The 16530-nt window shown below is 39.8% G+C and overlaps 1 protein-coding gene across 2 annotated transcripts in view; it reads left to right on the forward strand.

Moving 5' to 3' along the window:
• Positions 1-429: 429 nt before the first annotated feature.
• The window catches only part of ARHGAP5 (Rho GTPase activating protein 5), a 46525-nt gene continuing 30424 nt past the window's right edge, over positions 430-16530 (forward strand). The window contains exons 1-3 of one of the 2 annotated variants that reach the window (XM_079310213.1): positions 430-721; positions 7701-7807; positions 11385-15287. In XM_079310213.1, coding sequence (XP_079166339.1) covers positions 11562-15287 — 3726 coding nt within the window. In that variant the 5' untranslated portion in view covers positions 430-721; positions 7701-7807; positions 11385-11561. The remainder of the gene's footprint in view (positions 722-7700; positions 7808-11384; positions 15288-16530) is intronic. The other variant, XM_079310214.1, reaches the window with a different exon arrangement.

The following is a 16530-nucleotide window of genomic DNA, read 5'->3' on the forward strand; positions in this document are numbered from 1 at the left end:
TGATTCCATCCCAGCCAACAGCCAATTTCCTCCCTTGGAGGCATCGCTGCTGGCTGTAGGCCCCAGCCTAGGCTGGCCACCACCCTCCGGAGCCGGTGGCCCGGGATCAAGCCCGTGGCCACCTGCGCACCTCGCAGCCACTCTCACGTGGGGCGCCGCTGCCCGAGGCGGGACTCGAACCCTCGTCCCCAGACTCCCGGCTCCCCGCGCTCCCCGCGCGGCCACCAGGGCACGAGCGGGTGCGCGCCGCGCGCGCCCCCGGCCGGGCCCGGGAGGAGGGGAGGCGGGGCGGCGCGCGTGCGCGCGCAGCTGGGTGCCGGCCGCGCGCGCCCTCCCAGGCTTCCCAGGGAATCCAGCGGTAGCAGGAAGAGGCTCTGTCCCGCGCACGCGCAGCTGGCCGGGCGGGCGCGCGCTGAGCCGCGGCGGCGGGAGGGAGGGGGGAGGGGAGGGAAGCTGCTGAGGTAAAGTTAGGGGGAGAGAGAGACTCCGTCAGCGAAGCGAGAGCCGGGGAGGCTCGGCGGCCGCCATTACTGAGCGCCGGGGAGCGAGCGGAGAGGCGGGACGGGGCTGCGGCGGCCGGGAGCGCTCGGGAGCTGCGGGCCGGAGAGCGGAGAGAGCCCCGCGGGGAGGAGAAGCCGCCGGGGGCGCCGGCGTGGAGAGAGCGTCCCGGGAATGCTGCCGCTCCCGCCGCCGCCGAGGAGCCGGATCCCGACGGCGCGAGGTGAGGGCAGGAATGCGGTCCCGCGGGAGCCGGCCCGGCCTGGAGCGGGGCGGCCGGGCCGGCGGGCGGAAGGGGAGCGGGGGGAGGAGGCGGCTGCAGCCCGGCGAGCCGGCGCGGCGGCCGCTGGCTGTAACCAGCTGGCGGGGCTGGGGCCGCGTGCGGAGCGGGCACCGGCCCCGCGCCCCCCGGCCGGCCCCTCGGCCCCGCCGCGCCGCCGAGGGCAGGCGGGAAGGGCAGCGAGCCCGGTGCCTGGTCCCAGACAGGTGATGAAGGCCTGAGCGATGGGAGGGTCTGAGCCTGCTGTACGAGGCTGCCAGCTGGTCACGGCTCTCTAGGGAGGGAGGAAGGCAGGAAGGGGAGCTTCCCTGCTCCTCTCTTCTTCCTTCCTCATTCCCTTCTTCTGCCTACTCCTTTAGCTTTCTCCCTTCTTCCATTCCCACTGCCTTCCCCCCCCCCCCCCTTCTCCTTTCTCTGCACTTATTTTCCTCTTCATTACCCCCTAATACTCATTCACGCCTTCTCTGTTCTTTTCTTCCTCTACTAAATTTGAGCAGTTGTCCATTCCCCTCCTCCTTCCTTTAACCTTCAAATATTGCTCGATATTAAATTTCGGAAAACTTCACTCTCCTAATGATGTGTGTGCATTTCTGTTTTTCCACCAGGTGGATTTTAAGGCTTTGGAATAGGGTAGCCAGTTGCAGTGTTGCAGCTTTCAAGCATTTTGAGTCTCTTCAACCAGCATAACCTTTAGACTCTCTCCACCCAAGGGAATCACCAGAGCTATACAGATGTAATGCCGTAGTGTTGTATCTATAACACATGGGGAGTATGAAACACTGCTTTGATTAAAGAAGGAAGTAGGACTGTATAGTTATAAACAGAAGAAATATTTGTCACCTTCTCCCCATAATGCACTCCACCCCTCTGTACTCCCCTCTTTTGCTCTTTCCAGTATTGCTTTTGATATCAATGTGGAATATTTCCTTAATAAGTAGGAGGGGAACGTTTTTTATGTAGACCAAAATAGGCCTGTGGGGGTATGTGGAGTATGTGTGTATTCTTTAGTTTAGTGTCATGCAGATAAACTGGAGGATTTTTTTTTCTTAATAAAGATCCTTGACAGAAATTTGAAAACTCTACACTGCAGAGTAAAAGCAGTAGAGAGAGAACAGCGTTAGCTGGTCAATTGGACGTCCATTTTAAACCTGTGCATTGAAGCCAGTTGCAGCACTGATGCCTGTAATACTTATTTCATAAAGAATGAGGAGTTAATAGGTGTCTTTTTTGCCAGTGGTGCTGTCTTACCTTCTGACGAGTCTTCCGCATGACAGTTGTTTTCAGCAGTGACATCAGTGACCAGAGTTAGCTGCCTTCTGATAAAACCCACACTTATTTATAGTACATATCTGAAGTAAGGGTATTACAAAGATTCATCCAGGTGTATTTTTGTAAGGGTTTACTTTCATTTTTGTCCTGCTTTGAAAATGATTTTTAAGACGTGCTAAAATTGTTAAAATTCTATTTTTAGTACTCTGCTAGAACTCCGTGTTGCTAGAGCTCAGAAACTGTGATGCAAATGTAAGGGTTTTTTTTAAAAGTGTACTTTAGGTATGGGAAATTGTTTGAGCACTTGCAACCTTATCACTAACTTAAGTATTAGTTGCTTATAAGCGTGGAACATACTGAGCTGAAATACCATTTTCCCCCCTAAAGTATCCCTATCTAAAACAGCTGCCATTGTTGTAAAATTGTAAATAATTGCAACCAAATGCCTACCACTCCCTGGTACTGGACTTTACTTTAGCTAAGGTGTTGCATGTGTAACATTATCCAATTAAATTCTTTAGGTTCAGACTAAATTGTTTTAAAGTGCTATATTTAGCACTAACAGAACCAAATGCTCCACATGTTTTTCAAGCTATGTGCTTTCCTAAAGCTGTAGGTGTTTTTTCCGTGTACAGACTTTGTAGAAAAGAAAAGCCCCGATCATAATAATAGATTGTTCTGTGTAAGTTTCCCTGTTGGGACTTGTTATTTGAGTAGATAGTGCAAAAATAATTCCATTCTGTTTAATAAAGATATTAAGAGGTTGCTGACGCTATCGTAAGGCTTCCAAAAGTACTTGACACACGTACTGGCTTCCTTCAGGAGTATTTCTGCTACAACTTCACAAAGCACTGCCATCACTCGGTTGAGCAGGCTGCTGGGCGGTGTGTCCCGGGGTTCTGTGCAGAAGGCGCTCTTGGGGGGTGACACGCCGTGACCTTCTCCGAGAGCGGCACTCGGGGGGCCGAGCGCCCCTGGCCAAGCCTCGCTGGCACGGCTCCGCCGGGCGAGCTGCGAGCAGCCCCGCTCGTGGCCGTGCCGTAGCCGTGCGAGCGAGCCCGCGGTGCATTCCTGCTCGGTGATAAGGCAGGAATGCTTCCAGAGGGGCCTGCGTCCCGCCGGGAGCCTCTGCCGCCAGGGGGCTGCGGCCGCGCCGCGCGGCTCGGGGGCTCCGCTCGCCCTGCGAGCCCCGCGTTACCGCTCCCGGCCCTTTCCCTCCCCTGCCCGTGCCACGTCTGTCCTAATGGGCACGCAAAATACTTAATCGCTCTTTAATCACTCTTTGTTTGGTTGGTTCTTTTTTTTTTTCTTTTTTACTCTGAGAATTTTAGCCTAAAGGTCAGTGTAAGTGAGCTGGAAGAGTATTGCATTTTACAGATTGTTGTTAGAACCATCTCATCACTTCCTTGTATTTACAGATTTGGTGAAATATTTAAAGAAAAGTGGGTTCATAATTCCTCACAAGAAAATCTGAAACAATTGTGAAGTTATTTTGAATTTGCATGTTAACTGTGTTTTTCTAGTCACTGACATCTATTGAAAAACAAAATAATTAATCTGTGGCTAGTTCTGCAGATTACATTTTGTGGTAAATAAGAGTTGTTTCTTTGGCTTTGAGTTAAAATTCCCACGCGTTTTTGCAGTTTTGCATCATTTGGCATTCAAACATGACAGAAGAGTGTTTGCATTTGAAAAAGCAGCACCAATACCTTCATGCACAGTTTTTGGAAAAGTGTATGTAGTTCCATTTTGGCATTTTGTTTAAGTTGTCTAATTTTTATGCAGAGCATTATTTGCTGCTTATATATGCCATTTCCCTTTCTCATTTTGTAATGATAACCAATGTTGTTTTACATGGATAGAAATGTCACATACAGCTTGTACAAGGTCAAACAACAAACTAAGCTTTATGGTGTTGAGCCCTGGATTCTATACTGCAGTTGCTCATGAAGTAAAGTAAAATAAAACGATCCAGATCTGTGGATTGGTGAAATTAGTTGTAGTTGCCCATACCAGGATGTAAATTTTTCTTGTTTTTTTTTTTTTTTTTTTTTCCCCTCTCAGGAAATGTGTTTTAGCCCTTTTTTCTGTCCTTACTTTGATCCCTCCTTCTTTGTCTGCTACCTTTTCTTTCTTCTATTTTTATAAGTTTTTTTATGGATCCCCTTTGTGAAATTTCTCCATTAGTTCTTTTGTGTTTTTCCTCAGTATCTCTGTAAATAAGGCTGATTGGGAGACTTGCCCTGAGAAACTTCCCTTACCACTCTGCATGTTTTTGGTTGGAGCTTATCCTATGCAAAAAGAACTAAGAATACATTACTTCTGTAAACTTGCACTTTCCATCCCTATTAAAATACAGGCTTTGAAATGATATTGAATGCTTTCAGATATTCAAAAATCTGAAGATAAATAACTTGAGAGGCCTAAGTTCAGAATACTGCTGTGCTGGTAATTTAAACCTTTGCAGTTTACCTTTTTATTGTACCTTGATTTATTTTATGTAGGTTGGTTTGGTTTTTCTCATTTGTTTGTTTTTTCTCTTTTTTTGTGGAGAGCAATAATGATAATAGATGCCCTGGGACTTCTAGATTTCACCTAAATAATGATGTTTTGAATTCAGAAATAATATTTAGGCTCTGATTTAATTTTCAGTAATACACAGGCAGTCTTCAGTGTATTATTATTAATAGAAGACATTTATTGAGCTTAGTAGGAGCTAAGAGCTTTGAACTTCTGTTTTAAAACACAATTTTTTTGTTGCTTTATAATATGAAGTTGGGCAGTTGGGGTTTCTCTCTCTTTTTCATTTTTTTTAATACATTGATTACTTTGTTTTTGTATGGAGAGAATTATCTAGGCTACAGAACTCCTTAAGGGATTATAGTTGGCTGCCATACTAACCAAATCTGAAATGAACAGCAGTTGGAGTCATCCATTCTCATCCTTCATTTCCCTAGCATGATTAATCAGCATACCACTTCAACTGAATTTCTTTTCAGCCAGAGTATCACTGTTGTCTCTTACTGTCTTGCTTGGTTGAGCTTACTTTCTGATAAGCAATCTGAATAATGTTTTTGTTTATTTTTTTCATGTTGGCTTATTCTTGGGTAATTGTTGTATTTACCATTATTTTAAAAATAGGCTTTAAGTATGGTTAATTAAGATTAGCAGCACTTGTGATGGCCAAGAATATTGGTGTGTTTGTAAAATGGACAGGACACATTAAGTGTTAGGACCTCAACAGGCTTCAGTGATTTGGAATTGTTGATAAGGTGACATTGGTATACTCAGGTTTCATTTCTAAAGAAGATTTTCTCTTGAAGGGAATTTTTCTTTGGCTTGCTTGAGTGAAAACAGGTAACTCTTGGTAAATACTGAATGAGAAATGGCATTATGTTAAGGTACATAAAGTTTTTTTTTTTTTAATTGGCTGTTAGGAAAACAGTTGAATGCTTATTCTCTTTTGGGTAGGGCTATAGTTACTGTTGTGCTGATAGACCTTGGAAATTGGCTACTGTAGTAAATGTTTTCCAATGCCAAGTTTTGGTTCTCAAGGAAATATGGAGTGAGGAATGACTTGTTATAAAAACTTGGTAGCAATACTAACTTGGATCCAGAGCTGTAACTTCCTTGGAGTCATGGTCTGTGTACTTTGAGAGCAAAACACTTTGAAACTCAACCTCCAAACCATTTTGGTGATACCTAATGTGTTTGAATTTACTTGGTGATTTGCTGTAGAGGTTACAGTAAGTTTCTGTTGCTGTATTTGTGTACCTTGTGTAGCAGACTGGGTTGTGATGGGTCTTTTATTCACACTTGCTTCTCTTTGCTTGGCCAGGTAATTTACAAATAAACTTGTAAGACTATGCTGAATGAAACTAATCCCAGAAAATACTAATCCATAAACTGTTTTGTCTAGATAACACCACAGAGTGAGTAAAGAACTTGGAGAAAACACTCTTTATTTTCCTTGTTAGGCAGCTGCTTAAATAGTTGATGATCATAAGCAACATTTTTGCTTCAGCCATGTTAGCCTTAAAACATTTTTATGTTCACAAAGCAATTTTGGAGGGTATTGAGAAATACTCAAGGGTATTTATATGTAAGTGATTTTGTTGACTGTGGACTCATCTGCAAGTTCCTGTGCAGCCACAATTACTTAATAATGATATATGATTAACTCTTCAAGTATTTATTACTTGCTAATAATATGACATTGTATTCTAGTGTGTAGAATTCATGTTGGAAGACTTTGGGAAACATGTATATGTAAATAGGGTTTCTCTGGTCTCTTAGTGTTTTTGAGTGATGTTGTGGGGGCCTGTCTTTGAGCTTTCTCTAGTGGCAGTGTCCCTCAAGTCTCAGATATATTCTTGCAAGAGGTGCCACTTTTCTCTTAGTCTGTCTGCTCTTGCACATATTTTGAGTTATTCAGAGTCCCATTGTCTTTTTCCTCATGAGCAAGTATCTGCTCTGTTCAGATGTGGATGTAGAGGAGTGCCACAGCTTGGGGGTAAGGGCAGGGAACTGGACCTACCACCTGTCTTCTCTATCAAATGATAGAATTTGGCACTGAAGCTCAGCCAGGCTTAATGCTTAATGCTGAATGACTGCTGCCTATTGATTTTGGTGTTGTTTGGTATCACAAGATTAGTTACTGTTGTGGAATTGGTATATTGTTTATCAGTATTGCCAAACTTTTTTTTCCAAAAGAAAATATATTAGAGCCAAATTATTACTATTCTCAAAATGATTACTATTTTCAAAGTAAAGTGAAATTAGTAAGAATATAATTGTAAATGTCAAAACAAGAAAAAACTCTGTTGTTTAGATGTAGTATTTAGCATGTACATGGCATGGTGCTGTATCTTGCTTAATAATGACACCTTTCCTTAGTTAAAAATGGCTTACATAATATTCCAGTGGAAGTGCCTTAAGTTCCTTTCCTGTTCTGCATCATAATGTCACTGGCTTGACAGAGTCTGGGTTTTGTGTGGATTGGAAGGGAAGAACAATGAAAGAGTTCTGTTTTTCATTACTTTATAGTAGCATCCCTGCAGTAAGATCAGCACTTAAAAAGGTTATCTTCAAATATAATTGTACTTTGTTTCTAATTTTTCACAGTTTATGAGTCCTTTTAAATTAGAAGTGGTTTACTGCAGGTGAAAGGGTTTTGAGGTAGACTATACCTTTTTCTTATTAATAGAATGTATGTTCATAGATGTAAATTTGTTTTGTATATTTTGTGCTTAGGACTATTCCAATTTCATCTTGCCAAGCTATGTTCGAAATACTTTAGAATTCCAAATTATTCTGCAAGTGATTAGTGATATAGCTCACATTTTGTATATTATCTGAGAAACTACATTAATTTTTTTCAGAACAGGCTTGTGCAACCTAGGTGTTGTTGAAGTATCAAGTTGAAATTCAAATCACAATCACTTAAGAACTCTGCCTTCTCTCAAATATTAAGAGGTGTGCTTACAGGATTTAAACCCTCCAAATTTAGACAAAGACCAACTTGAGTTTTGTTTATGGGTATAAAATAAGGAAAACAATCCTCATGCATAGCTGAAGTGTTGTACCTTCTCTGATTGCTGCTTCTTCCTTGATAAACTTGAAACTTTTAATGGTTCTTGTTTTTTGTTTTCAGATCCCTCAGGGAAGGACTTACTGAAGGGCACTGTTTAAATGTGTGACATTACTGCAGGAAGATCACAGCAGGATAGTCATCTTGCTTTGCACCTCTTTCTCCTAAGGGTAAGTTTGGGCTTTAGGCCTTTATAATATATTTAGGGGTGAAGGTGGGTAAATATGTACAAGGTGCTACCTTATTTTCTTTATAACTACGCTTGGAAATCTTAAAGTCTGTAGAGACAAGGTCCTACACTGCATCTGTAGATGGTCTGAGATTCTTCCTGCAGTGAGGTCAGACACTTGGTACCTTCTAAGTGCCTCAAAATTTTCTGTTTAAATGTAGGTGTATTATTTTTAATCCTAAAGTTTGAAATTATTTGGGAAAATCAAGCACCCCCTCCTTTATCTGTAACAAAGGTGGGGGGAGGGTTAGATGAGTTGTGGTGTTTACAATTTGTTATAATTGAATTAGGCAGATTTAACTAAGATAATGGAGCTAACTTACAAAATTTTGGGTGTGCATGCTTTAAAACAGTGCAAAACGAAGTAAATTTACATTAGTGGTATATGAAATAGAAAATCTTCCATTTGGAGAACAATTTAATGATGATTGCATCTTAAATGTGAAGTCATTATAATGTAAGATTTTTACCAGTTTTATTACTTAATTAACATAGATTTCATTCTGTGACTTTGTACAATCAGTGCAGAGTAGGAACTGTATTTAAAAAAAAATCAACCCCACACTTTAAATGTTTTAAATGTTTTTAAATGTTTTAAATGTCTTAAGTGATTCAACTTCTACTATGGTTAAAATCTCTCATGTCAGAACTTTAATGAGAGACTGATGTGTTCTCCCTTTGTCAGTGTCCCCTTTCACCTTACTCTTTGTACTTACTCACTTAAAAATGTATTGATTTAACAAAACGTTTGGTAGATGGGGGAGAAACAACCTTTGCTACTGAGGATGTAGAGTTTCTGAAAGTATTGATTGTTTCTTATAAACTAATTGCAAATTGACTGTGTCTTCCTGATGTAATGAAGTAATCCTGTGGATGAAGATTTTTATGTTTTAGTTTAGTTCACATGAAATCTGTATTGTGCTGTGGCAAACAGAAAACATTTTATAGTGAAAGTGCTGACTAAATTTCTCATTCTAACAATTTGAATGATGCTACTATGATAAGCCTTGCTTTAGAAAGAAAGCACTGGGTTTATTTGTAGTAATATAAATACTGCTTGTAAAGGATGCTATTTTTGCTAAGTATTTTTATTCTTGGAGCCATTTTCTGTTAGGCCCAAATTCTATGTTTTAAGAATATAATAAACACAGTGGAAACAGTGAAAAGCAAAATCTAAAATACAAGTTGTCTTTATGAATGGATCTTTGAGTAATCTGATTTAACAAAAAAAGAATTCTAGAATCTGGCATAAAAGTTTCAGTTTTTGCAACATAAAAGCTCTTGAAGAATTAGGCATTCCTATTAATTTAGTAATGAAGTTGATATTTTCTTCCTAAAAAATGTACTTTCCTTTTCTGTGGTTTCTATAGCTAAAAGCTGGTTTTATGTATGTTCTTTGTGTTTTCTATTTTGACTAGTTAGCTGTGCTAAGAAGGACAAAAAGTATGTAGCATTAAAATTTCAGTACTGATGCTTGTTATACTTTTATTCTTATAAGGGAGATTTATAGATTCATTTAAGTAGATTTATGTTGTTAGTTTGTGCTCTACAAATGTAAAAGCAAATATGTTAAGTACATATTTATAGTGCTATGTAATAGTTGTCTTTTTACCAAGAAAATGAGAAGTATTTTTATCAAAATATTTTCACGGAGAATAGAACAGTGTAGGTTTGAGGAAAGCTCTGAATGTAATTTTGTCCAGCCTCCCTACTCAAGCAGGGTTGCCTAGGGCAGGTTTCCCAGGTCTGTGTCCAGGTGTCCTTTGAATACTTTTAGTGCAGGAGCCTTTACAATTTCTCTGGGCAAACCAGGCCAGTGCTCGGTCACCCTCACAATAAGAAAAAGTTGTTTTCTGATGTTCATATGGCATTTTCTGTATTTTAGTCTATGCCCATTGCCTCCTGTCCTGTCCCTGGACTCTACTGAAGATAGTCTGGCTCTATTTTCTTTGCACCTTTCCTCCAAATATTTGTACACATTGATGAGATCTTCCCTGAGTCTTCTCTTTGCCAGGTTGACCAGTCCTGGTTCTCCTTGCATTTCCTTAAATGCGAGATGCTGTGGTGCTTTAACCCCTTGCTGCGTTCTCCACTAGTTCTGTATCTCTCCTGACTGTGGAACTGGACACAATGCATCGGGTGTGGCCTTACCAGTGCTGCAAAGAGCAGAAGGTGCACCTGCCTTGACCTGTTGCTAGTACTTTGTCTAATGCTGCCCAGGCTACTTTTAGCCCAGTTTGCCACAGGTGGACACTGCTGGGTGGTGTTCATGTCCACCCCGAGCCCCAGGGCCCCCTCTGGGCAGCTGCTCTTCAGGCAGCTGGCTCCAGCATGTACTGGTACATGGGATTATTCCTCCCTGCATGCAGGACTGTATGATTTGCTCCTCTTAATTTTGTCATCAGCAAAATTGCTGAGGATGCGTTCTCCCCCATCATCCAAGTTATTAATGAAGATATGAACAGTATTGGACCCAGTACTGCCCTGTGGAGTGCTCTGCTGGTTACAGGCTCCCAAGCAGATTTCATGCCACTTGTCACAATCTGCTGGGACCAGTCATTAAGTTGTTCATTTTTTTTTTTCTTGTCTTCCTCGTAATGTAATTGATTCAAAACCAGCAAATGCATTTCTATTTGCACTATGCATGCAAACAAAGTCTTCTGACTAATAACTGAGGCTTACTGGTAGTTGTTATACTTAATGACAGCTGCAATAAAGCCATTGTACCAATTCTGTGAAACTTGGAATGTAGATGTAGTTTTTTTTCCAGTTAATAAAAGTTTGCTTTTCTCATAGAGACAGAAGGAATGAAGCAACATTGAAGTCTTAAAATCTGTACATAAGTCCTACTCTTAATATTTTTATGATGCTTGTGTTTTTCTATAGAATTCAGGTTCAAAACATTTTCTTAAAAGCAGTTGCTGTTAGTACACAAGTCAAGTAGTCTACTTCTGCAGATAGGTAGCAGTTGAAGCACATAGTCAACTGCCTGCTTTTACAGCTGTGTGTTTTGAAATTTTCATTACTGCAACCTAAGCTCAAACTGACAGATGCACATAAAAGTGATGTTATTTGTGCAGGTGAGCGTATCTAGTGAAAATTTGAGTGTGAATAGAAGTGCATGGATGCTGCATTGGGTTTAGAGTTTTTATGTTGTATTTTTCCTTTTTAATGCCCAGTATTTGTAAGCTAAGGAGGAGAACAGTAATTTAGAGGTTTAGGTGTGTGTTTTCTTTTTTTTTTTTTTTTTGAAGTATGCTACTTATCTGTCAAAACATCTGACAAGGTACTACTAAACTGTGCCTAAAATCTGTTTATTTAAAAAATTGTAGGATAAATAACATTAGTATTACTGAATAATGAATTTATGATCTCATTCAAAGTAGCTGTAGAATTTTCATACACACAGAAAGTCAGGGCGGTCAAGCAAAAGTGCTTCTTAAAATCTATTTTCCCTTCATGAATATTATAAAGAAATAGCTGCAGTTTTGATTTTTTTTTTTCTCTTTATTTTTTAGGAAGATGATGTTCCTTGTCCCGGTTATCTGAGGTTCTCTTAATCACAAGCTGAAGCAGGAACAACTGAAGGCAATTTCTGGAACCCTGGATATACAATTCAAATTTGTAGGAACCTTTTCCAGAATGAAAACCACATACAGTTACCTTGGTAATTGCAAAAGGATGAGAGGAAAGTTATGATGGCAAAAAACAAAGAGCCACGCCCCCCATCTTATGCTGTTAGTGTTGTTGGACTGTCTGGAACTGAAAAGGATAAAGGCAATTGTGGAGTTGGAAAGTCATGTTTGTGCAATAGATTCGTCCGTTCGAAAGCAGATGAATATTATCCTGAGCATACCTCTGTGCTTAGCACAATTGACTTTGGAGGAAGAGTTGTTAACAATGATCACTTTTTGTACTGGGGTGACGTAACACAAAGTGGTGAGGATGGAATTGAGTGCAGAATTCATGTAATTGAACAGACTGAGTTCATTGATGATCAGACTTTCTTGCCTCATCGGAGTACGAATTTACAACCGTACATAAAACGTGCAGCTGCCTCCAAACTGCAGTCCGCAGAAAAACTAATGTACATTTGCACAGATCAGCTAGGCTTGGAGCAAGACTTTGAGCAAAAACAAATGCCTGAAGGGAAATTAAACATAGATGGGTTTTTATTGTGCATTGATGTAAGCCAAGGATGCAATAGGAAATTTGATGATCAACTGAAATTTGTGAATAATCTTTATATCCAGCTCTCAAAATCTAAAAAACCCATAATAATAGCTGCAACAAAATGTGATGAATGTGTGGATCATTATCTGCGAGAGGTTCAGGCTTTTGCTTCAAATAAGAAGAACCTTGTGGTTGTGGAAACATCGGCAAGATTCAATGTCAATGTTGAAACATGTTTTACTGCACTGGTACAAATGATGGATAAAACTCGTGGTAAACCGAAAATAATCCCCTATCTGGATGCCTATAAAACTCAAAGACAGTTAGTTGTTACGGCAACAGATAAATTTGAAAAACTTGTCCAAACTGTGAGAGACTATCATGCAACTTGGAAAACTGTTAGTAACAAACTGAAAAACCATCCTGATTACGAAGAGTACATAAATTTGGAAGGAACAAAAAAGGCCAAAAATACATTTTCAAAACACATAGAGCAGCTTAAACAGGAACATATTAGAAAGAGAAAAGAAGAATACATTAATGCATTGCCAAGAGCTCTTAATACTCTTCTGTCAAATCTTGATGAAATTGAACTTTTGAGCTGGTCAGAAGCCTTGAAGGTAATGGAGAAAAGGCCTGACTTCCAGTCCTGTTTTGTAGTGCTTGAAAAAACACCCTGGGATGAAACTGACCACATAGATAAAGTGAATGACAGAAGGATTCCATTTGACCTTCTCAATACCTTAGAGGCAGAAAAAGTTTATCAAAACCATGTGCAGCATCTTATATCTGAAAAAAGGAGGGTTGAAATGAAAGAGAAATTCAAAAAGACTCTTGAGAAAATCCAATTCATTTCACCCGGACAGCCATGGGAAGAAGTTATATGTTTTGTGGTGGAGGATGAAGCATTCAAATACATCACTGATGCAGATAGTAAGGAAGTGTATGGTAGGCATCAGAGGGAGATTGTTGAAAAAGCCAAAGAGGAGTTTCAGGAAATGCTTTTTGAACATTCAGAGCTATTTTATGATCTGGATCTTAATGCAACACCAAGTACAGATAAAATGAGTGAAATTCATGCAGTTCTGAGTGAAGAACCTAGATACAAAGCTTTACAGAAACTTGCACCTGATAGAGAATCTCTTCTGCTCAAACACATAGGATTTGTTTATCACCCAACTAAAGAAACTTGTCTCAGTGGCCAAAATTGCATGGACATAAAAGTAGAAGAGTTGCTTGCCAACAGTCTTCTGCAACTAGACCACGGACGCTCAAATTTATACCATGATAGTGCCAACATTGATAAAATCAATCTTTTTATTTTGGGCAAAGATGGCCTTGCACAAGAATTGGCAAATGAAATTCGGACACAATCCACTGATGATGAATATGCATTAGATGGAAAAATATATGAACTAGATCTTAGGCCAGTTGATGCCAAATCCCCATACTTGCTGACTCAGTTGTGGACCTCAGCCTTCAAACCACATGGTTGTTTCTGTGTGTTTAACTCTATTGAATCACTGACTTTTATTGGGGAGTGCATTGCAAAAATAAGGGCTGAAGCATCTCAGATAAGGAGAGACAAGTATATGGCTAATCTTTCATTTACGTTAATATTGGCTAACCAGAGGGACAGTGTTAGCAAGAATTTACCTATTCTGAGACATCAGGGACAACAGTTGGCTAACAAGTTACAGTGTCCTTTTGTAGATGTGCCTGCTGGTACATACCCACGCAAGTTTAATGAGGCCCAAATAAAACAAGCTCTGAGGGGAGTACTGGAAGCAGTTAAACACAATTTCGATGTTGTAAGTCCTGTTCCCACCATTAAGGATCTGTCAGAAGCTGACTTAAGGATTGTCATGTGTGCCATGTGTGGTGATCCATTCAGTGTGGATCTTATTCTTTCACCTTTCCTTGATTCTCACTCCTGTAGTGCTGCTCAGGCTGGCCATAATAATTCTTTAATGCTTGATAAAATAATAGGTGAAAAAAGACGTCGAATACAGATAACTATATTATCATATCATTCTTCAATTGGTGTAAGGAAAGATGAACTTGTTCATGGATATATACTGGTCTATTCTGCGAAGCGAAAGGCATCCATGGGAATGCTTCGGGCATTTCTTTCTGAAGTTCAGGATACAATTCCTGTCCAGTTGGTGGCTGTTACTGATAGCCAGGCAGACTTCTTTGAGAATGAAGCAATCAAGGAACTCATGACTGAAGGAGAGCACATAGCAACAGAAATTACTGCTAAGTTTACAGCTTTATACTCATTATCTCAATATCATCGTCAAACTGAGGTTTTCACATTGTTCTTCAGTGATGTATTAGAGAAGAAAAACATGATTGAAAGTTCCTACATGTCAGACAGCACAAGGGAATCAACGCATACAAGTGAAGATGTTTTTCCAAGGTCTCCGAGAGGAGGTTCGCTTGACTATAATTACCCAGATTCAGAGGACGATGCTGAAGGACCGCCGCCTTACAGTCCAATTGGTGATGATGTCAGGTTACTCCCAGCACCTAGTGATCGTTCAAAGTACCGGCTGGATTTGGAAGGGAATGAGTATCCTATTCACAGTACACCAGTCAATTGTCACGACCATGAACGCAACCATAAAGTGCCTCCTCCGATAAAACCGAAACCACTTGTTCCAAGAACAAACGTGAAAAAACTGGATCCTAACCTTCTGAAAACAATTGAGGCAGGTATTGGCAAAAACCCCAGGAAACAGCCTTCTCGAGTGCCTGCAGCACCCCCAGAAGATACCGACCAATCTGACAACTATGCTGAACCCATTGACACAATTTACAAACATAAAGGCTTTGCAGATGATATCTATGCTGTTCCAGAGGATAGTCAAAATCGTGTCATTAAAGTTCGAAATTCAATTGTTATAAATACCCAAGGCGAGGAAGAAAATGGGTTTTCTGATAGAGTATCCAAAAGTCATGGGGAAAGAAGGCCTTCAAAATACAAGTACAAGTCTAAGACGCTCTTCAGCAAAGCCAAGTCTTACTATAGGAGAACACATTCAGATGCAAGTGATGACGAGGCTTTTACCACCTCTAAAACTAAAGGAAGAAAAGGAAGACATCGTGGAAGTGAAGAAGACCCACTTCTTTCACCTGTTGAAACCTGGAAGGGTGGCATAGATAATCCTGCTATTACATCAGATCAAGAGTTGGATGACAAAAAAATGAAAAAGAAACCCCACAAAGTAAAAGAAGATAAAAAGGTAAGTCAATTATTTTAAATTTTATTTACAACTTCTGGTGCATTGTAAAATGGGAAGAGACAAAATATGCAAGAGTTGCACCCTATTTTGAAACAGGTGCTTTAAAATTGTCAAACTATATTAGTTTGTTTTTTTGTCTTAAGTTCTTATTAAGTTGCTTGAAACTAGCAAAACTTAAGGAATGAGATAGTTTTTCTACCTTATCAGCTATTCAATAAATGTCAGTTACTTTCATCTCTACTTACATGTGTAGGCTTCCTTCCATTTGAGTAAAGTGATGGGGTTTTTTTAAGGAAAAATTGATTTGTGAGTTCTTGAGTAGAACTGGTTCTTTCAGTTGCAATTTTGCTGTTGGAATGAGGTTTAGGGATGGTGAATGAAAAGAGTGATTTCCTTTTAATTCTTAGTTGTCTACTTGGAACTCTAGAACAAATGCATAAAAAGGAAACTTTATATAGTGGTTCTACTGACTGCTGCATTTTCCTAGTGTGGGCAAACAGGTAATCTAGTTGAAAGTTGTACTACCTTTACAGTTCTCTATACAAGCAGAATAAAAGGAACCAAATTGGGAGATAAAGGGAAAATAATAATGTTGCAGTTTACTTGAAAAACATTTCTGAGAGTTTTTCTTCATGCATGAGAGTTACTTATTTTTTGGCTGGCTGTTTAAAAAGTTACATCATCAAGGCAGTGTTGTGGTGTGGGTTCTAGATGTACATTCTTTAGATTGTAATTTTAGGCCAGCAATCATTGTGTTAGGTATTGTTTTTTTATGAAAGGAGTGTTCTTGATTAGTTAAATACTTTTTTTTGTCTCAAAATAATCTGACCTTTTAATATTATCTTCTGTAGCATTTCTAAAATGTCACTTTTTAAGCTTAAATCTGATGGTACTTGAAGTTTTGTTAAAGTAGAGCATAGTTCAATTTAACTAGTAGACAAAATTCTTCCTGGTATGCAGCTGTGATTTGAATTACACATGACTGATTTAAAGGCCACTAAATTTTCTTAAGGCTTACTCATAAGCATGGATAATGTTGTCTTGTGGGTATAAAATCATATGGTTAAAAATACTTTGAAGTTATTCTTTTGGAGAAACTTAGATTTTTTTAAAAAACAGTAATTTATATACTTTTCATAGAATCATTGAATATCCTGAGTTGAAAGGAACCCATAAAGGTCATTGAGTCCCACTTCTGGACTCCTTTTTCTTGAAATAGTCTTTCTACATAGAAATCAAAATG

Source organism: Erithacus rubecula (assembly GCF_903797595.1).
Source record: "Erithacus rubecula genome assembly, chromosome: 6".
NCBI classification, from domain to species: Eukaryota; Metazoa; Chordata; class Aves; order Passeriformes; family Muscicapidae; genus Erithacus; species Erithacus rubecula.